Raw genomic sequence first — 21115 nt, 5'->3', positions numbered from 1 at the left:
GGAGCCTATACACGGTCGCTAGAGCAAGAGACATCAGGGATTTTTTCGTGTGCATGTGCGAGAGTGCAACATTAAGAACAAGCACTTTAAAAGAATTAAATCTATACTGTGTTCTCTGAGTAACAGTAAGGAAATCACTAAAGATACTGGCAACACCACCTTCAGGACCAATCTGACAAGGCTCATGCTTATAGTTATATCCTGACGGTGAATACTCATTTAAACTGATGTAATCATTTGGTTTAATCCAAGTTTCAGTAAGGCAGAGTGCAGTAAGGCTATTTTCTGAGATGATATCATTTACAATAAGTGCTTTGGGTACAAGTGATCTAATGTTCAGAAGCCCAATCTTTAGGAACTGTTTCTTTTTCTGGTCTAATTATGATAAGATTATTTAGAGAACTTCTCATGCATTTATTTTTTGATCTCACTACTGGAACAGACATGGTTTCTATAGGATGAGCTATGTGTGCATTTGTATCAATGTGATGATTGGGTGAAGGATGGCTTTTAGATTTAAATCGTAGTCTAGAACCAGTCAGAAGTTGTGTAGCAGCCTGGAGATGTGGTCTGAGAGGATTTCCGCTCCAACTCTGCCTGACACCATGACTGTAACCATTCATTTAAAGCAAAAAGTCTACTGAACCTCTCGATTCCTCGCTGATACATGGGAAGCGGTCCTTGATGACCCCTGCTATGTGTGATGTGCTGCGAACCGTCTCCGCCAGGGTGTTGAAGTCCCTCTTCAGGATCTCCGACTGCCTCAGGCTGGTGTCGTTCCTGCCAGCATGAAGAACAACAGCTCCGGTGTGCTTGCTCAGGATCCCAGACCTAGTACCTGCGCAGCACGTGTGTGATTTAATTAATCTGAAAATGTATAATCTAAAATGTTTTCGCCTTACAGAAACAGAGACTAGTTGCTGAAGAAGAAGAAAAAAACTACAGGTTTATACACTGCATACTTTGCTAATCACTCTTTACAGTTATCTGCTGTCAATAAACCTAACCAAGATGCTAACCCAGCTCCACTTCTGACACAAATTTCATCCAACAAAAGCACATCTCATCTTAATCAGCCAGGAATTTAAACACCAGCACTGACCGACTTGCAAAGAATTTGAGCAAACACGTTCGCTAACACACAATACTTTTCGGACAAGGGGGGAAAAAAGTCAAGACTCAAGTCAAGTCAAGAAGCTTTTATTGTCATTTCAACCATGTATAGCTGTTGCAGTACATGGTGAAATGAAACAATGTTTCTCCTGGTTCATGGTGCTACATAAAACAAAGACAGAGCTAAGGACTTAGTAAGTAGTCATTCCACATAAAATGCATCTGTGCAACCTGGTGCAATACTGTATGTTAAAACAATATTACGTGTATTGTAAAGTATTGTGCAAAACAGTAATTGACTGAAATGTGAAACAGCATGTGCAAAGATCAAAAACAGTGTGCAAAACAGGATACAGTATATGATGGTGCTGTAGACATAGATGTAAATTGGAAGAGTGGTGTGGGTCATTGCAGTCCATACAGTTGAGTGTGTGTGTGTGTGTGTGTGTGTGTGTGTGTGTGTGTGTGTGTGTGTGTGTGTGTGTGTGTGTGTGTGTGTGTGTGTGTGTGTATTGTGCTCGGTATAGTTCAGTTCAGTTTTTGAGAAGTCTGATGGCTTGTGTAAAGAAGTGTGTCTGGTCGTGCGGGCCCAAATGCTTTGGTACCTTTTTCCAGACAGCAGGAGGGTGAAGAGTCTGTGTGAGGGGTGTGTGGGGTCCTCCACAATGCTGTTGGTTTTGTGGATGCAGCGTGTGGTGTAAATGTCCATGATAGAGGGAAGAGAGACTCTAATGGGCTTCTCAGCCATCCTCACTATACACTGCAGGGACTTGCAAGCCAGGTCAGTGCAGTTCCCAAACCAGACAGTGATGAATGCTCTCAGTGGTCCCTCTGTAGTATGTAGTCAGGATGGGGGGAGGGAGATGGGCTTTTCTCAGCCTTCGTAAGAAGTAGAGAAGCTGCTGGGTTTTCTTGGTGATTTAGCTGTGACCAGGTGAAGTTTTCCACTAGATGAACACCAAGAAATTTGGTGCTCTTGACGTTCTCTGCAGGTGATCCATCAATGTTCAGCGGCGAGTGGTCGCTCTGTGGCAGCTTTCCCAATCAGGTGCTGAGGTATGATTGTGTTGATTGCTGAACTAAAGACTATGAACAGCATTCATACGTAAGTACCTTTATTGTCCAAGTGGGTAAGGGCTAAATAAAGGGCTGTGGCAATGGTATCGTCCGTGGAGCGGTTTGGACGATACACAAACTGTAGGTAGGTCCAGTGAGGGTGGTAACTGGGTCTTGTGCCTCATGACGTGCTTCTCAAAGCACTTCGTTACAATGGGTGTGAGTGCGACGGGACTATAGTCATTGATTCAGTATGCTGTAGACTGCCGGACAAGGACAATGGTGGTTGTCTAGAGGCATGCAGCAACAATTGCACTGATCAGGGAAATGTTAAAGATGTCAGTGATCACATCCGCTAGCTTTTCTCTGCATTCCCCAAAGAGCAGAGGTGGCTTCTTCTGGCCAGGTTTTGTCCTGCTTCAGAACCAGTTTAAAGTAGTTTTGGTTCCAATTGTTTTGGTGGTTTGATGTCTATATTTAACTGAGGGGAAACCCATATTTAACCTTATAGAGATCATATAATGATCTGATAAGATTGAGGGTTCTATTGTTGTATCTGGCTAAATCATTTGATATAAGCCAAAAGTCTACCCCGGATCTCCTCGAAATATCTTTATTATTCCAAGTGAACTGGATATTATTCTGTTTTTTTTGTTGTTGTAGTTGTCTAAATATATCTTTAATCAGTGACTAATGGAATACTTTTACATCCCACCATGAATAAGCATTTCTTTATTTTTTTGTTTATTGTGTTATTTTAGTTGTTCATTTGATAATAATAATAATAATAATAATAATAATAATAATAATAATAATAATAATAATAATAATAATAATAATAATACATCTCGTATTCACGTTAAGAAATGTAATTATATCGATTCAATATTTGATTTGATCAGAATCAGAATTTGTGACGTCTTGCAGGCCTTTCCACACTGAGGCAAAACCGTCATTGGCCAATAGCAGGGGGGTTGGGGAGGGACAAAACAGGCATTGGCCAATAGCAGGGGAATAAAAAAGTATGATTGGCATTTTCTGAATTAATATTTAGAATAATTTTGACAATACAAATATATAAATAGCTAAAGTACATCAATTATCATAATTTCGATGTGCACGATACAGATGAAATAATTAAATTAATATAAACAAGAAGAAATACGTTGTAAGGAACTGGCATGAACTCGTCAGACTGAGTGCAATATGAAAACGCGTTTCAGTACGGTTTCTATTTTGGACAACTGGCATGCCGTAGATATCGAGTGAAAGTCGAGAATGTTTTTAAAGTTGGAGCAGAAAATAAAGAAGTAAATCCCGGATTTTGAGGTGAGCCTGTGTGCGGAATGTCTTTTTCGCTCTTAAAAGATAAATTAAACACATTTGTTGAGTTGTTAACTCTTTTTCTCCCCTAGTCCTAAAAGTATCATGAGCAAAAGCTCATTAAAATAATGTTAGCTAAAGTGTTTGTTAAAATTCGTTGCAAGTCGGTCAGTGCTGGTGTTTACATTCCGGGCTGATTAAGATGAGATGTTGTTGGATGACATATGTAGTGTGTTTGTGTCAGAAGTGGAGCTGGATTAGTGTGTCTCCGTTAGGTTTATTGACAGCAGATAACTGTAAAGGGTGATTAGCAAAGTACGTGGTGTTTAAACCTGTTGTGTTTCTCTGTATACATCAGCAACACGAGTCTCTGTGTTCTGTACAGCGAGAACATTTCAGATTCATTAATTCACACTCACACAATCTCTTATTCACACGAAGGAATGGGATTTAATCCATCTTCTCCTCAGGTACACACAGACCTGTAATATTGGCTGTTCACTGACCTTCCAGTCAGGAAGGTCAGAAATGTTTCAGTGAATTTTAGTAACACTTAAATAACTGTTAATAACATGTGTTAATGACTGACATCTTCAAACTGTAATAACATGATCGTGAGAAGCCGTGTTTGTTCTGGGGTTATGATTTGGCTTATGAATGTGGGAATGTGGTAGACTAGTGATTAAGGTGTTGAGCTACCAATCAGAAGGTTGTGAGTTCAATCCTGTCGTAACTCAGAGCCCGTCTCCAAATCGACACATCGCAGGGTGTCCTCCTCTCTTAGACTTTTTGGTTACTAAAGACTGTTTTAGTTAGACTTAACTGATAACTCTATAATTACTTCAAAAACATTGAGAAAACTCCTCAGACCTGGATGAGAATGAGCAAACTTCTTTATTGTGGTCAATCAGCCAACAATCTTCTAAGAGAAATTGGCAAGTTGAAAGTAACAAATGAAAACCCCAAAAAGAGCATGTCATGCAAAAATCAATCAAAAACAAAAACTCTCGCGACGTTCTTGCAAAAGTAAAAAACACACACACCTCCACACACGCACACACACGCACACACACCACACACACCACACACAACACACGCGCGCGCATGCAGGGCTGCCTCCTTCATCTGGCCAGAAGAATTTGACACACACACCTTCACCCGCGAGCCCCAGATATCTTCTCTGGTGCTCCTAGCCTCCTCTTTGGTTCCCAGTATTTCTTGGAGTCCCACGGTGCCATATCACATTATTTACTGGCATCATCTCCTATGTTTTCTAAATACACTGACCTAATTTCCCCTTATTTCCCATCACCTTTTTCCCATATGCCCATTTATGGATTTTCCTCCCCTTAGTTCTCAGGACCTAGGTCTGTGAACCAATGTCTTTTTCATTCTACATAACAATTTATGAGCTAAGGTCTGAGAACCATGGTCTTCTTCATTCTACATAACAATTTATGAGCTAAGTTCTGGGAACCAAGGTCTTCTCCATTCTACATAACAATTTTGTATGTGTTATTACAAATGTGCTCAAAAGAGCCTTACTTACTGGTCACAGTGGAGGATTAATCCTTTTACAGCTACAATGAGCAAGTTTCCTCATTTCATTTCTTGCTATGATAAAAGTTCTTGATTATATTGGTTATGTTGTGTTACTGTTTTTGCTAAGCCCTTGCTGTTATAATGTTGCTTTGTATTTTGATTTTCTCTTCCTCACACATTGTTGATCAGAGAGCTCAGACTGACTAGGGCTGACAGCCCCGAATCTGGTTACTTTTTTTTTAAGTTTATGATTACAATAAACATCTTTGGCCTACCACCTCACCTACATATGTCTTATGACAGCAATTGTAATATTTTGCAAGGCCTAATACTTTACTTTGGTTATAGTATTGTAAAGAATAATACTTTTAATTATTTCTACTAAGATTTTTCACAAAAATCCCAGGTCCACCAAGCTGCCACTTTTGGGCCCCTGAAGAAGGCCCTTAACCCTCAATTGCTCATTTGTATAAAACTGATATAACGTAAGTCACTCTGGATGATAAGGGTCTCTGCTAAATGCTGGCAATGTAAATGTAAATTTATTTTGTAAAGCGTGTGTTGCTACTAACCAGAAGGTTGTGTGTTCAAATCCCTCCGTCACATTGTTGCCACTTCTGGACCTTACAGATTGACCTTAACCCACTGCATCCTGTAATAACATTTTTTAAAGACTGAAATCTCAAAACTGTAATAACATGATCAAGAGAAGCCATGTTTGTAATAACATGATCACGAGAAGCCTTTCATGGTCTTTTACCAGGGTTTGCTCTATGAATTTATGCATATGGCTTATGAATGTGGGCATGTGGTTGCCCAGAGATTAAGGTGTTGAGCTACCAATCAGAATGTTTTGAGTTCAATCCCAGGTCCACCAAGCTGCCACTGTTGGGCCTCTGAAGAAGGCCCTTAACTCTCTTGTCCGTATATGAATTTTTGAAGGGTAGTAACATTAAATAACTGCAAGCTTTAGTAAAATAAGGTTATTTTTGTTTATTTAAATGTAGAATGTTTAAACAAAGAACATTTAAATGTTTTCCTGGTTGAATAATTGTCATCTATGTAATTGTGGTGCAAAGTTTTGCTACTTCAAACTAATTGAGAATGCAACTCCATCTTTGTATGTCATTTGAGCACTGAATCGTGCTGAATACGTGGCACATACTGAATCAACTTCTGTTCTCAGGCTGTTTCATGGGGATTTGTATGGAAGATGGGATGAACATGGTGTTTGTGGCTAAACATGCTTGATTAGCAGTGGTTTAGGAAAATGCACAACTGAATGCAACGCTTTTCATTGTTACCTCCTTACTAGAGATGGCACTGAGCAGATACCCAGAATTATCATCATTATCAGGCTGATGCCAGTGAATAATGGATCATGTATCAGATAAAGGACGTTACATGTCCTTTACAATTACAATCTTTGCCATTTGATAAAAGATTGAAAGACAAATTCATTTTGGTAAGATGAACTGTTTACATGTAAAGAGACATGATTGTTTTTTATTTTGTCTGTATTGCTTGCTGAAAAAACAGACACAAAAGACAGGCCATGCAGGTCAAACTGGTAGATCATCTTTGACAGCTGGTAGAATTATTTCCCAATTTGCATAATCCTGCCAGAATTGAGCACATGCTTGATATTTTTGATTTGTGTAAATGTTGTGCTGGTTTCTTAATGTGAATCTGTCTACCATGTGGAATTAGTAGCTGCAATTTTCAGAAATTATTTCCTTTACCAGCTCGGCCTGTGTTTTGGCAGGTTGATGCTGCTCAGAATAAGCTAAGATTTTGCAGCAAGGATTGAGCACCTTTTTTGAACAATTTACACTAAACATTTCTCAAAGCTCTTTCCATTTCACACATATGACACGTTTCTTCCTTGGTAAAGTTTACATCAATCCTGATTTGCTTGAACATTTTGTGCAGCCCTTTGAATTCTTTATTATCCTGTGCAGGAAAAGGCGTCTCTCTGTTTTGAATTATGGGCAATACCAGCGACCGTCTAGCCACAGATCGCCATGGACCAAAAGCCCATCGCGCAGATGGTGTTGTCCATAAAGACCATGAACCCAGCAAGATGGTGGACAGCACAGATGACCCTAACATCTTTAATACACACGGCCCTGAAGTAAAGGTATAAAAATGAAAACAAGTACTGCTGTGTTTCTTTAAAAAGCAACATGCATGATCCAGTTACTCAAGACCTTTAGCAGGATTTGAAATAAGGTTTTCCATGAATGTATTACATCTTTGCCAATCTATAGCAGTGCTCTGAACCGTAATCCTTTTTGTCACTGTTTCCTTCAACACATATGCCATGCTGTAACTGACACCAGTGCTAAATTTGGCTACCTTTGTAATCCAGGATCTATGTACGCCTTAATCTAATGAAAAAGCAGGTTTGAAACCCCAGCACAGATCATGCTAGAAACATGTTGTTGAGCATTGTCTTCTGAAAAGTCCATACAGAGCAAGAATTAGTTTGATCTGTTCTCCTAGGCACCAGTAGAGAAGGATTTGCCTCCAGATTTGAATGACCTGGTGAAAACTAGCCACCAGGAGCGTCCAACTGTGATACGCTGGGCAGGAGGAGGGAAGGACGTCTATATCTCTGGCTCCTTTGACAACTGGAACACCAAGATCCCACTTAATAAAAGGTAGTATTGTTTTAGGGGAAATAAAATCTGATGAATAGTGCAATATATTCTCAAAGGTGCAAGTTCAGTTTTTTATTTTCAATTTTAAATATGCATAAAATGCTACTAGAACGTTATACCAACGTTTCATACAACCATACACTTTTGGCACTGCTTTTGCCCCTGTTGTCTCTCAAATCTAACTGGTTAGAAGTTGGTTCATTTTTATATAACAGCAGCTCTGATAATGAGCCTGTACTTCAGTCTTCAAGGCAAATCACAGGTCTGCGTTAATCTGCTAGTTATTATTTGTATTATTGTATCTATAGTAACATCCAGTTCACACCGACTTATCATTTTTAAATATAAATGAAAATGTTGGCAAATTAATGTGATGTTATAAGAATAAAGTACATTGGGATATGTGTTAAAAAAAAATGGAGTGTAGTTACTGTGTCAGGTTTCTCTATTTTGAATCACTCCCTATTTTCCATTTACAGCTCAAGTCAATTCAATTTTCTCCATATACAGTAGTGCCTTTAACAGCTTTACAGATGGTGTAAAATTTAAAGGTATAAAATTATCTACAGTTAGCAAGCTAGGCATGACAGCGGTAAGGAAAAAATTTCTGAGATGATATAAGGAAGTAACTGTGAGAGGAAACAGGATAAAAAATGGAACCTATCCTCATCTGGGTAACATTTAATAGTGCAATTATATATAGTTTCCCTTTTTTTAAAGAATTCTACTTGTGCAACCAGAAAAAAAAAACAATTTTAGTTTTAACATGAAGTCTGTTTTTTTGAAGTTATCGGCCTCTCACTCTTGTTGTAATTGCAGTCTTAATGCTATAAAAGCAATTATAGTCTTAAGTCATCATAGCCAAAGGGATTGTATTAATCACTGTCCAAGCAATCTCCATGGTTTCTCAGTGGTACCATCCACAGTAATCTCATGTATGCACAATCTGTTGTGTTTTAATCTTTACGTAATCACACTGTTGAAGCAGAGACCCTTCCATACTAATCAATTTTCTTTCTCAACAAAAGCCACAATGACTTTGTTGCGATCCTGGACTTGCCCGAGGGTGAACATCAGTACAAGTTCTTTGTTGATGGCCAGTGGCTTCACGATCCATCTAAGGTAAAACACATTTAAACTTAAATAATGAGCTGTTCCTGCATTATTATTTTATACTTTTAATATATAACACTGCACTAGACATCTTTCCTATTTCCTCCTAAAAATATTTACAAAACATAACGATTCAACTTTTACTTGTGGAACAAACACTAACAAACCGTTGGGTCCCAGATGAAATAATGAGTGTTTTATTCCACAGCCGGTTGTGACCAGTCAAATGGGAACCATCAACAATTTGATCGAGGTGAAGAAATCTGACTTTGAGGTTTTTGATGCGTTGAAGGTGGACTCTCTCGAGTGCTCAGACACCTCTGGTAAGAAGTGTCAATGCCATGGTTTTTCATATGCCGGACTGATTTAGTCTGAGATTTGCATCACCTGAATGTTTTGTGTTTTAAAGCACACCAGGCAAATTAAGTAACCGCAAAACATTAAAAGGCAGATTTTTATAAAGGCAAATCCCCATAGAATGTTTTCTCACCACACATTTAAAAATAAAAAAAGGCTCACTAGGCTCTAGTTCATCTTCCATCATGAAACCACAGTAAATGCGACCGTCTTAGCATGTTGGTGTATCAGTGTAGCAGTCAACATTTAGAAGCAAGCTCTGTCTCTTAACAGGAAGTCATTTCTTCTTTAGATCTGTCCAGCTCTCCTCCCGGTGGTTACGGACAGGAAATGTACATGTTCCGACCAGAAGAGCGTTTTAAGGCCCCGCCCATCCTTCCTCCTCACCTCCTTGAAGTCATCCTCAATAAAGACACCAACGTTTCAGTGAGCTATACAACAAAACGTGTGTTAATCTGTTCTTACAATTTACATCATATTGCAACTGATCCTCTTTAATATGTTTTGTAATACAGTGTGATCCTGCTCTGCTGCCTGAACCCAACCACGTCATGCTCAACCATCTGTATGCACTCTCAATAAAGGTAAGAGAGTGAAAAGTTAAACTTTTCAGCATAAGTATTGTGGTAACTTTTGAACTTAAAGTGGCTGATTCTGAATATGACACTAAGAGTATAAATGCATATTGTAAATAAAAATAGTGTCTACTCGGTCAGTCTCTTTATCTTTCTGCATCTGCCAATGTTTCTTTAGGATGGTGTGATGGTCCTCAGTGCGACTCACAGGTATAAGAAGAAGTACGTCACCTCTCTGTTATACAAACCCATCTGATCTTCAACGTGTCCGCTGTAATCCTGCATCGAACTCCATCTAGCTAACCTTGTGCTACATGCCCAGCTTACAGCGGTTCTGCTGGCTCTTATTTGCACACCAATAAGGAGTGTGTGTGTGTCTGTTTGTACAGAATTTGATCAGGACTACTGAAGTGTACTTCACACCTAGTGATTGCAATCAAAAGCTTTTCAAAGCTGTTTTGATTTTCCCCCTCCCTGTAGCTATAAAGCGGAAGCTAAAGTAGGTTTGATGTTTTAAAACAGAATGATGTGGTTTTGGCATGTTTTAAAATAGCATCATGTTAACCGATGTTGATGTATGACTGAGATGTGTGTGTCATTTTAAAGTTTCCAGTGTTTTATTTATTTAACTTGTGATAATAGCATGACTAAGTAGGACAAGTGTTTGCAGCCCAAAAAAAGGGGATTTGAAGGTGTGTTTAAGTTATAGGATCAAGACTGAACAGGTCGAAGGATTTTCTTTCAAGGCTAAGGGTGAGTTTGACATCAATAAAAGATTTGAATCGGCTTTTTCCTCCTTGCAGTGGTTAGCATGAATCATGCTGTCAAATGAAGCTGGTCACTGATATGCTGGAGTATGTCTTGAGTGTGTGCACACGGGAGCTGTTGCCTTTCACTGCGATTATGTAAGCACTTTAACCATGTATTCACTGTGATGGGTTTAGAAGGAAAGCATTTTTCATTTCCTAAGCTATGCAGTTGACAAATCTAGTACTGTAGGCTCCAGCTGAACCCGCACAATCTGCTCATCATTACGATAACCCAGTGAAATATTTTTATGGATTAGCATACTTTGTATTCGTAATTCTTGCCATTTTATGCATTGCAAATGTCGGTTTACTGTATTTGTAGCGAGATGATCCGGATGTATTGGTAGTTATCAAGGCTGGGGTCTTTTATAAACGTTGTTTGGTTTTCACTGAAGGTTCTTTTTCACAGTTGTTTTTTAATGATACTTTTACGTGCACTGAGATATTTATGGTGTTTAAAATCCCTCCAAAGATGTAGTGAAATGCTGTAGTGTGTTTGGACAGTGCATCACAAAAAAAGTTTCAATACTTATGTGTGAATTTAAACACTTGAATTTAGCCTGAAAGCTTTGTTTGGAAAGCATTGCAGCATAGTTTATTAAGTCATGCTGTTCTTGTGTTGCTTTACTTTGTTTGCAAATAAAAAGCAATACTGCATGACGTTGATGTTTGTTTGTTTCTGTTCGATAATATCCTCGGCTCCAATGGCAGAGTGAAACGCAATACAAAAACTGTTAAACAGCGATATGGTGAAAATGTTCCACACTGAAAAGTAAAACTTTTCTTTATGTGATTTCTTTATTTCTGCTTTTTTTTAAATGTAAATGGCATTCAGCATTGCATTACATTTATCACTGTGCTGAAGTAATGCCAAACTGAAATGCAATGCACTTTCCAACACTAGTGTACGTTAATGTCCGGGTGAGTAAATACAATTAAGGGGTGAAAAGTATAATGAAAGATATGTCCTTGTGCTGTGACTCCAAACTTAGTATCAACGGAGTGACTGAGGTAAGCATTTGTGTGAGCCAGTGCTGCAGATGTTCCAGATAGTTCAGTTCTCCTGTTTCCACTTTAGCACGCATGTGCAAAATCATGTAGCGACAATCATTGCATCACATACATTTGTGATTTGTACTCATGGCTGTACTTTCGGTGGTTTTGGTTGATGTCCCATGCCTGTTAAATTGACCCAGTGTTCCCAGATTAGTCTCTGGATCCACAGCCGTCCTGACCGGGACAAACAGTTACTGAAAATAAATGCACGTAAATGTACATTTGTTCAAATCCTTTGACAACAGAATGAAATGAGTAGAGACAGGGACCCCAATGCATCCATGACCTTTTATTGTATTACACAAACACATCAAGTTTCCGTAGCAACAATTCAACCTTCAGGCATTATTTACACATAATACAGTTTTCAGTTTTCTCATGGCTGGTTACAGCGTCTGTCCATCTTTTAGCTTTGCTTCACACAAATTCACTTTGAAAATGGCTTCACTTTGGTATTCTTCAAAACCTTTTATAGCAATTTAAAGCCAAAGCATCCTTACTAAATGCTTCTGGCTGAAGTTATCTGATTAATTAATGATAACTTTTGAAATGATTTCTTCTTGGTTCTTGCTGAGAAAAATGCTGAGCGCAAACACAGCCAGGCTTGTTGCTTAAAATGTTTCAATATCTACAACTAACAACAAGCAGTCGCAAAAAGTGTTTGGAGGATTTTTTTTCTCGCTGACTTAAAGGCAAGCAAAGCAACATCTTGAGGTTTATAACAACAGGCATTAAAACCTGTGGCTTTGTGTGAACTAGCATAACTGCTAACACTAGAGCTTGACTGGCAACGTAGGAGCCGAGAAGTAGCATATTTCGCTCCAAGAGAAGATTAACACTGTGATTAAAAATATTGCACAGCTACCCAGATACTGAACCATTGCATATAGAGAAAAATCGTGATGAGAACCACACAATGACTGTGGTATGGAGAGATATTATATACAGCACTGAAAAAGCAAGAGGGAAAAAAAACAACAAAATTACTCAAGCAGCTAAGGAACACCTCAAACTGTAACGGGCTAATTATATTTGTGGCATCAGTAGCATAACTACAGTATGGACCCACCAGATCCTTGCCAAAGTTTGTTACTGCATTTATAAGCACACAAAAAAAGGTGGGACAATATTTTTTCCGCTCTATTCTACAGTATCTGATGCCCAATTTCACAAGATGTTACCAACATTTATTGTGTCCTCGCTGTGAAATACTGAAACATGGTTTGGTCCTAATTCACACACTCAATTTTTAATAACTTTGACGAAAATCAAATGTGACCGAGCGACAGGAATCACTCTGTCTGAAACATCACTTTTATTTAAGATGGCACTAAAAAAAATCTAAGCAGCATCTTGGTTAATGACACGGACAAGATAATACGAAAGGGAAAGTAGGAATTCAAACTTTGGCAAGTATTGGTGAACCTCACCTTACAGCACAACACAAAGGTGATATTTCTCTGTTTTTTCTCTACCTCCCACATGCAAATACTGTCCAAGAACAATTTCAGTAGTATTACAGGATAATATGAGTAAGAATACAAGTCATAATATTGCACTGACGGTCTTTCATTGTTATAAAACACATAGTTCCAGTGTCAGTGAACGCTGGCACATTTGCATTGCACATGCTTTTTTTGAGCTCGATTAAAGCGACAATCAGCGACAGCGAGTAATGCTTCAACACTAAACTTGACAAGTGTTGGATTTAGTGCACTGTGCTCTTTGTCAGTTAACGCAGAGCTTATTGTGAGTAGACGTGGCACGTTTTCAGTGATGGCTGCTTAAGCCTTCAAAGTAGGCACCGGTTAGATCCATACAATACGATCCTGAGGATCTGTCTCAACTAGGAAATGTGGCTTTTAGTGTTTCTTTGCCTCAAATCCCTGAGTTTCTCAACGGGATTTACTGGCAGTATGTGTAGCTGCAACATAAATACTCCATTTCCCCCATTCAGTATAAATTCTGAGTTCTCCTGGACTGAATGATTCAGAACAAACCGGTTAGTGTTACTGCGCTAATATGAAAACACACACCTGAACGCGTGTATATATTCTATAGCAGCCAGGACACGCGCATTATCCGCTTCACAAGGCAAAGTATAGTTTTTTTTTTTCACCAAGGCAAGGCAAAAGATAAGGGCAGGAAAAGAAGGGATAAGGTGTAAGAAGATAGGAGAGAGGAAAGATTATCTAAGAGGATAAGGCAGGGGGGTGAAAAGGTGAGGTGGAGCTTGTTCAGGACGCCGCTTAGTGAAGGCACTCCCTCGCACGCTTCTTAGCGAGTCTCGGACTGAAGGTTTCCACGGCGATCACAGGGGTCACGCAACCTCTATCAGAAGACCCTGGGAACGCACCTTTGAGGACGTGACCTGAAAAAAAATATCAGAAACACAATCAGATCTAAACTGAGGTTCAATCTAAAGCTTTCGAGTTAGCCATGTGCAGAACATCACCCTGTTAAACAAGAAGCAGCAATCTGTAAAGTTTCCATTAGTGTGTAAGTTTATTTGAAGGTGAACAAATCATAAATTTATTAGTTGGACCAGGAAACTTAAAAAGCTTCAAAGTAGGGCTGGGGATTATAACTATATAATATCCATACTGCAATGAATTACATCACAAAATACTTTTCTGTGAGATATAGTGTATCAGTGTATACAGTAGGTAACATTTTTTTTTTAAAAACGATCAAATACAAATTGTAATTGTAAGAATCTGATTTGAAAACGTTTTATAATATTTACATAATTTTTTTTTCATTATATCGTTAAACTCTAACGATATAACATTAATTTAATATATAAACCGTTAAACTGGTTATCTAATGCTACTGTTTTGGTTGCAGTTTGTTGGCAAAAGTCTCTCCCATGATACATATCATAAAAAGTTCTTCTTCTATTGTGATATGATATTTTTTATTTATTTACTGTATATGGCCTAGCCCTACATCAAAGTGCTGGCAGGTTTTGGATATTTGTAAACCTTACTGATGGTGTAAAAAGTGGTAGGTAGCATCAGATAACATCATAAGGTGGGTTAGACATCTAGCTAAGTGAAATGAACAAAACATCAGCAGGTTGTTGGCCAATGGGTGATGAGACGTGGTGTATTCGCTTCACATCGCCTGCAAGAGACATTTGAGTCTAGCAAGTGCATTTGCAGGAATAGTAGCTGTGATAGTTTTCTGCTTTTTCTGCGTACTAATAAATGAACAGAGTAAAATATGTGTTACTACCAAATAAATCCTATCAGCTGATGTGTTAAGTGCAGAACAGGAACCACCGTTGAGCGTATTAGGCTTAAAAAAAATGCTCAGTGAAAAACTGAGGTTTTGTAAGTCACCATTTTCTGGTGAGAAATTCTAAATAAAAACTTCTAGATTAGAAATCTACTTGTCCTGGATGTCCAGGCCATGTCTGCATCTACAATTATAACACGTTGAATCTAAGATTTTGATGTACTCTGTAAATATTGTGTTTGATCTCATGACCAAATCAGTCTGTTAATAAAAATAGTGTTAACAATGAATAAGACGGTTAATACAGATATAATAACAAAATCTGTAAATAAATATTTATTTTGATTCATTATGCCGATTTTTAGAAGTATGAAATGTCATGCATGCTATCTATTTACTAATGCAGACTTTTCTGTGGTTCTGTGTATGAAATTCCTCTAGATGCTCTGGATGGTTCCCCTCAGAATAAGCATGTTTACATGCAGAAATCCAGAAAAATAAAAAAAATAATAATAGTTAAAAATTTTAAATAAATCTGCCAATTTTATAATTTTCGACTTTTTTTTTAAATTAGAAAAAATTTCCCCAGCTGAGAGTTTTTAAGTGCAAATTACACGTTATACTGTATTTCTATGAGCTTATAAAATACTACCGAACCCAAATTCATTTAATGGCTGAATTCATTGAAAACACACATTTTAAAAATTATATTTACTACAGACCTAATCTCAAAATTCATACATATAGAGATCTTTGAATTGTTTTATAGAAATACAGTTTGCATGAGTTGAGTTTGCGATCTCAGAAAATACAGGCATATCACAGCAAATAAGTAAATTATTAAGAGGAATTATTGCATCAGAGAAACTGAGATATTTGGTAGAAATTTATTTGAGCTGGCAGGAGGATTATATTGGAGCACTGGGTGAAAATGCTATTAAATTAATGATATAATGCTGAATTATCCGTATCTGTGTCCAGGTTCCGAAATCAGATAGCATTTATATGATTAGTGTGCATGTAAACACTCAGTGGCAGGTTACCCTATGCCTGTCATTATGAGCATCCAGCTCTGTCGCAGCTCCTGTTACTGTCAAAGAGCACAAGGCCAATGGGGAGTGAGACAGAGCTGAGAGGATGAGGAAATGATGTCATGGTTAAGCAGTGAGGGCAGAGTCAGTGCAAGCACAGGCACAGAGTGACACGCAAAGCAGCACGGCAGAGACCAGACTATTACCATGGTAAAGGGAGGAAGAGGAGGAGCTTAAAGAAGAAATCCTGAGCTCGTTCTTCTGGATTCACACACAGAGAGAAATAGAGAGAGAGAGAGAGAGAGAGAGAGAGAGAGAGAGAGAGAGAGAGAGAGAGAGAGAGAGAGAGAGACGAAGAAAGTAGGAGCAAGGGACACAAAATGAGGACACAAAGACATAGGAATGTAGTGTCTCTCATCCACACAGAGATCTATATACAACTTAAAAATGATTGAAGCTCCTTCCTTACCTCCAGATTGGCCCTGGCTTTTTTCAGGACATCTCGAGTCCTGGACACTGCAACATAAAAAAATTACACAATCTTGTTGAGAGGACTAAACTCTCATCACATACATCTGCCACTTTTTTCAAACTACATGAAGCACTGTTTTGATAGGAGTTACGTGATTATATGAGACAGGTCGATTTTTACAGCATTATGAAAGCAGCAATCAAGTTCTGATAAGCACACAAGGGCAACCGGTGTGCTGAGTTGATGCCATTTTGATATTTAATCTCATAAGTTATCATCAGCTAGTGTGCTCTTCCTCAGTGTTGTGTGATGCAGCGGTGCATGACTGACGTTGGCTGACAATGAATGTCTCCATGCTCTCTTTAGTGCGGCTGGTGCTCCTCAGTCTCTGTATAGTGTTCTGCAGGACCTCTTCCTGCTCCGCTATCCTCATGCGCAGAGACTGGATCTCCTCTTTCATCAACTGCTCCTACACAACCACATGAATGTGCACACTATTAATTGCAGTAGTGTTTTAACACTATAATATAAACAGCAGAACTGTTGAGGTGTGAACTCATATTTAGCGAAGCTGAAACACTGACTTTCTGGAGATACTGGGCAGGGCTGTCACTGCTAGGAAGCGCCGCTCTCCAGAACATCTTAAGCAAGGACATGGCCTCCTCCAGAATCTGCCTCAGAGTCTTGGTGTTGGATAAAAGAGTCTTCACACTGGCATAATCCAGAGCCTGGAAAAAGAGAGAGTCACGAAGTGGAGGCAGAAGTGTTTGTAATGAGAAAACAGCATTAGAAAGGTTAAACAATGAGTATACTATCATACAATTATTACCTAATTTGCTAAAATCAAAACCCTTGGCTAAAAAAACTCAAATCATGAATTAAAAATGCAACAATACTGCATAGATTAAAAAATAATGAATAGAATAATAATAATTATATATATATATATATATATATATATATATATATATATATATATATATATATATATATATATATATATATATATATAACATTTACAATCAAAAACTAATATACTTGATTCATTACATATAATGTAAAAATAATATAATAAATATTATATCCATGATATACTGTATTTAAAATTATTCAGTGTATTAAGAAGGCACTCTAAAATTTATTCTAGGTTTATAAGCAACAGTAACTGCCGCTGCTTGCAGTCTGTTCTGGAAATCTTGTATGCTATAGGAAGAAGCACACTGACCTTCCCTGTATTGACCTCCATTAGTGCAGTGTTAAGGCAAGTATTCAGCATGGACTCCATCCTGTGCACCAGACCTTTGCCCTCCATAACCTGCTGCTGTAGAGCACTAAAGTCATCCACGTGCCCAATGGCATGCCGTCCGTTCCGGTTAGCGAATGAACCATCGGGGGCATCGCCTTCCAAATCTGCATGAGGTTCCAGAGAGTCTGAGACAAGGAGTGTTAGGGGAGAAGAGATAGATCGTTATTCGATTATTAATCATTTTTCTCTACAGGATTTGCACAGGTTGCCCTTATTTTTTAATAAGGAATAAACCATGGACATCATCTTGTTTTCAAAGTGTACAGTACCAATTAAATGTTGCGTTCAGACACATCTTCATGACTTTACTTGCAACATGCGACAGTAACGGTTTGTTAAGTATTAATCAAAATTGTTGGAAAAGCATCACAGTCAGTTACTCCATGAAGCTACTGAATATAAATAAGCTGTCAACAATAAGCACTTCAACAATTCTGTTCAGTTCAATGCTTCTCTGGTTTTAAATAAGCTCTTTAATTAGCAGTTTAGTTAGTTAGACATTATGCAAAATGTCAAAAGAATCCATTCTCTCAAGATGATTATTAATCAGTATATTAATGTTGTTAACTGTTAGCATGCACACACCGTTAGCTGTGAGTGAGCTCTCCTCAAGCTCTGAATACGGAGAACATGGGGGACCGGAAGGGAACGGACCAACATCCCTTACTGGAGGAGAAGGAGACGGGTCTGCAGAACACACACAAGCAAGTTAACACACACCATGCACAAACACTGTTAGAAAATGTACATTTATAAATTCTGTATATTATTATTTTAACATTTAGAATTATTTCCATATATAAGAACGAAAACGGACAAAATAGTCATATGCCTCTGCTAGTTCTCATACACACTGACAGTTTATTGTATTATTATGATTGCAGCTTTGTTATTTCTTTCTTGTGGTAGTTTGTAAGTAAATGCTGTTCGAAAAGAGCCCTTGCAGTGTAATCGCTGAAGTGTTTCTTACTTATGTCGGATAAAATGGTGACGTGAAATACGTCACTCTTTGCAACAAAGATTGGATCACTATACACATTACTGGTAAGGACTTACCCTAAGTGTCTGTTACGACCGAAATAAACAATGTACAGTAGGATTTTTCATACTTTCCATATGTTACAACTAGACAACCAGACACTGACATCCCGGTGATCATTAACACATTTTACAAATCGTGTTAGTGACACAAATCACATGCTGGAACTAGCATGTTTCACTGTGTAGCACAGCCTGTGAGAGCACAGCCTGTCTCACCGTGCAGCAGCTGCCTCCTATAGAGAGCGTCCCGAAGAGGGCTGGCTGGCATGAGGGATGATGGTCTCTGCTCCAGGCTGGCGGAGTTGATTTGTTGCTCCAGCTGTTTCTGCAGTTGTATCCTCAAAGCGCTGTTCTCCTGAACGCTGCGCTCCAGCTGGGCCCGTAGAGCCCGGACCTCCGCCAGCAACTGGTTTAGTTCTCCCACAGCTGGAGCAGAGGTGTACGGCAGTCCAGAGAGATAACCTGCACATAGAGAAAAAAGTAAATCAAGTTATTAATTCCAGGATAATGATTTATATATTAACTTTGTGATGTTTTTTTTAATATCTCTGAATTATTTACTAAAGTACTGTACAGCTAATAAGAATGTAATTATAAAGAGAGGGGAATTAAATCTCGATCCTGGTAGTTTCAGGGGTCGATACGTTCCTTAAAAATAATTAAAAAAATTATTGTTATTCTCAAGAACTGGCCAAAAAAAGCAGTGACCGTGATTATTCATGAAAGAAATGGTTACTTGCTTTTATTACTTCTTAATCTCTCCAAGAAAATGATTAAAACAGACAAGCAAAGAATAGTAGGGATGGGACCAAGAGTGGTGATCACTGATTGGTTGTTGGGAAAATGTGATAATCAGTGATTGGCTATTGGAATTAATGGTGAAAAGATTTATTCAGTTTAATTGAATTTAAATATATACATATAGAGATAAACATATAGAAAAGCAAAGTGTTTTCAGATGAAGACATTCAAGAAAAGATGACACCTGATCGTTGTAGGTGCCATGCAGTACTTGTGTCTCACCTGTAGAGGTGCTCTTGCTCCCTGCACACACTCTGTCATATAACTGGAGTTCACACTGCAGGGAATGTAGCAGCTGTCTGCTTTCAGAGAGCTGCTGCTGGAGGAGACTCACCTCATGCTGCAATCTGCACACACACACACACACACACACACACACACACACACACACACACACACACACACACACACACACACACACTTTTTTATCACATACACATATGTTCAAATACGTCCAACCTTTTTGCCTTTAAATCAAGTGTAAGCTGGAAATAGTAAATGCTTACTGGGTGAGTAAAGGTGTAGTAATGGCCGACTGCACTACCTGTTGTTGTGATCCTGGTTGCTCTGCCTCTCTTGCCGTAGTTGCTGAATCTGCTGACTCTGTTCACAGCTGTGTGTCTGTATCCTCCTCAGCTCCTCCTTCCACTGTTCCGCCTCTAACTCTGCCTGCTTTAGCCGTGCCCGCCCAGACAATACTGCCTCCCTCAACTGCTCCACCTCCTCACTGTTGTCTAAAGGACAAAACATGTATATGAATAATACAAATACATAGAAATTGTACATTTCTTCTCTATATTTGTTCACTATATTAAATAGACATGAAATTATATAAGATATGATAAGACTCTACTTTTTATTTCATCTCTCTAAAGTAGTCACAGTATCTGTGTTACGAACATAAACGAACATGATCCTTAGTCAGCTGATAAGTTCCCTGACAAGCATATAACCCATCTGCTTCTGAATATTAAACCCCAAGTATGTGGACTTACCCCTGCTCGCCTGCAGCCTAGACTGGAGACTCAGATTCTCCTCCTTCAGCACTCGGATCTCATTGGACAGCTGAGTGACAGTGTCCAGACCTTGGATGTAGATATTTGTGGGTGCTGCTGTGGGACAGGAAAGAAGATGCTTTTAACAGATCTGTTGCAATTTCAAAAACAAGATGTATTACATTGAACAATATTTAAAATCTACAGTATGTAAAGATGCACCATAATGGATAAAGTGACAGTCAGGATTTTCTTCTGCTCAGAATAAATAAGCCTATATTCATTTAGAGAGACTGATCCATAGTAAAGTGAATTAAAATACTGATTAGACATATAAAAAATATAGTTACAGATAAAATAAAGAAATTAATAAACAAACTAAATGCAATTAAACAGAAAGTTCTTTATAGTTCAACCAGTTTATAACAAGAATTTTGTCATGATTTATATGTGTTTTTTGATTCTCTTACCTCCATCTCTGGCAGCGTTGGCCAGGCGAGTCTCCAGCTGCTGTCGTAGCCTCTCGTTGGTCCTGATGGAGTCCTCCAGACGTTGGCGCAGAGTACGGATCTCACGCAGATGCTCCTCGATCAGGTCCACACCTGCCAACACAAACAAACAT

At 38.5% G+C, this 21115-nt stretch overlaps 2 protein-coding genes across 16 annotated transcripts in view; one reads left to right on the top strand and one right to left on the bottom strand.

The window, feature by feature from the left end:
* The first annotated feature begins 3342 nt into the window (after positions 1-3342).
* On the top strand, positions 3343-11208 carry prkab2 (protein kinase, AMP-activated, beta 2 non-catalytic subunit). Its single transcript, XM_027150534.2, has 8 exons — positions 3343-3498; positions 6996-7174; positions 7540-7697; positions 8726-8819; positions 9019-9133; positions 9460-9593; positions 9683-9751; positions 9921-11208. Exons 2-8 carry the CDS (start codon positions 7022-7024, stop codon positions 9996-9998), a joined length of 801 nt encoding a protein of 266 aa, XP_027006335.1. The 5' UTR covers positions 3343-3498; positions 6996-7021; the 3' UTR covers positions 9999-11208.
* Positions 11209-11881: 673 nt separating this feature from the next.
* The window catches only part of LOC113645163 (myomegalin), a 55024-nt gene continuing 45790 nt past the window's right edge, over positions 11882-21115 (bottom strand). For 10 of the 15 annotated variants that reach the window (XM_027150531.2, XM_027150520.2, XM_027150521.2 and 7 more), the window contains 12 exons: positions 20964-21095; positions 20494-20610; positions 20043-20232; positions 19721-19845; positions 18914-19159; positions 18242-18343; positions 17576-17781; positions 16935-17078; positions 16681-16819; positions 16348-16394; positions 16085-16139; positions 11882-13978 (listed from right to left, as the gene is read on the bottom strand). In XM_027150531.2, coding sequence (XP_027006332.2) covers positions 13857-13978; positions 16085-16139; positions 16348-16394; positions 16681-16819; positions 16935-17078; positions 17576-17781; positions 18242-18343; positions 18914-19159; positions 19721-19845; positions 20043-20232; positions 20494-20610; positions 20964-21095 — 1625 coding nt within the window. In that variant the 3' untranslated portion in view covers positions 11882-13856. The remainder of the gene's footprint in view (positions 13979-16084; positions 16140-16347; positions 16395-16680; positions 16820-16934; positions 17079-17575; positions 17782-18241; positions 18344-18913; positions 19160-19720; positions 19846-20042; positions 20233-20493; positions 20611-20963; positions 21096-21115) is intronic. The other 5 variants (XM_047806057.1, XM_047806059.1, XM_027150528.2 and 2 more) reach the window with 4 other exon arrangements.

This window comes from Tachysurus fulvidraco, chromosome 22 (assembly GCF_022655615.1).
Source record: "Tachysurus fulvidraco isolate hzauxx_2018 chromosome 22, HZAU_PFXX_2.0, whole genome shotgun sequence".
NCBI classification, from domain to species: Eukaryota; Metazoa; Chordata; class Actinopteri; order Siluriformes; family Bagridae; genus Tachysurus; species Tachysurus fulvidraco.
Note: the sequence above shows the minus strand (reverse complement) of the source record. Positions and strands in the feature narration are given on the sequence as shown.

Bases quoted from the DNA above. Each gene is read 5' to 3' on its own strand.
- prkab2 (XM_027150534.2), top strand. From the start codon at position 7,022: ATGGGCAATACCAGCGACCGTCTAGCCACAGATCGCCATGGACCAAAA. The intron at 9,134-9,459 runs GTAAGAAGTGTC...TTTCTTCTTTAG, and splicing joins CGAGTGCTCAGACACCTCTG to ATCTGTCCAGCTCTCCTCCC. The intron at 9,752-9,920 runs GTAAGAGAGTGA...ATGTTTCTTTAG, and splicing joins TGTATGCACTCTCAATAAAG to GATGGTGTGATGGTCCTCAG.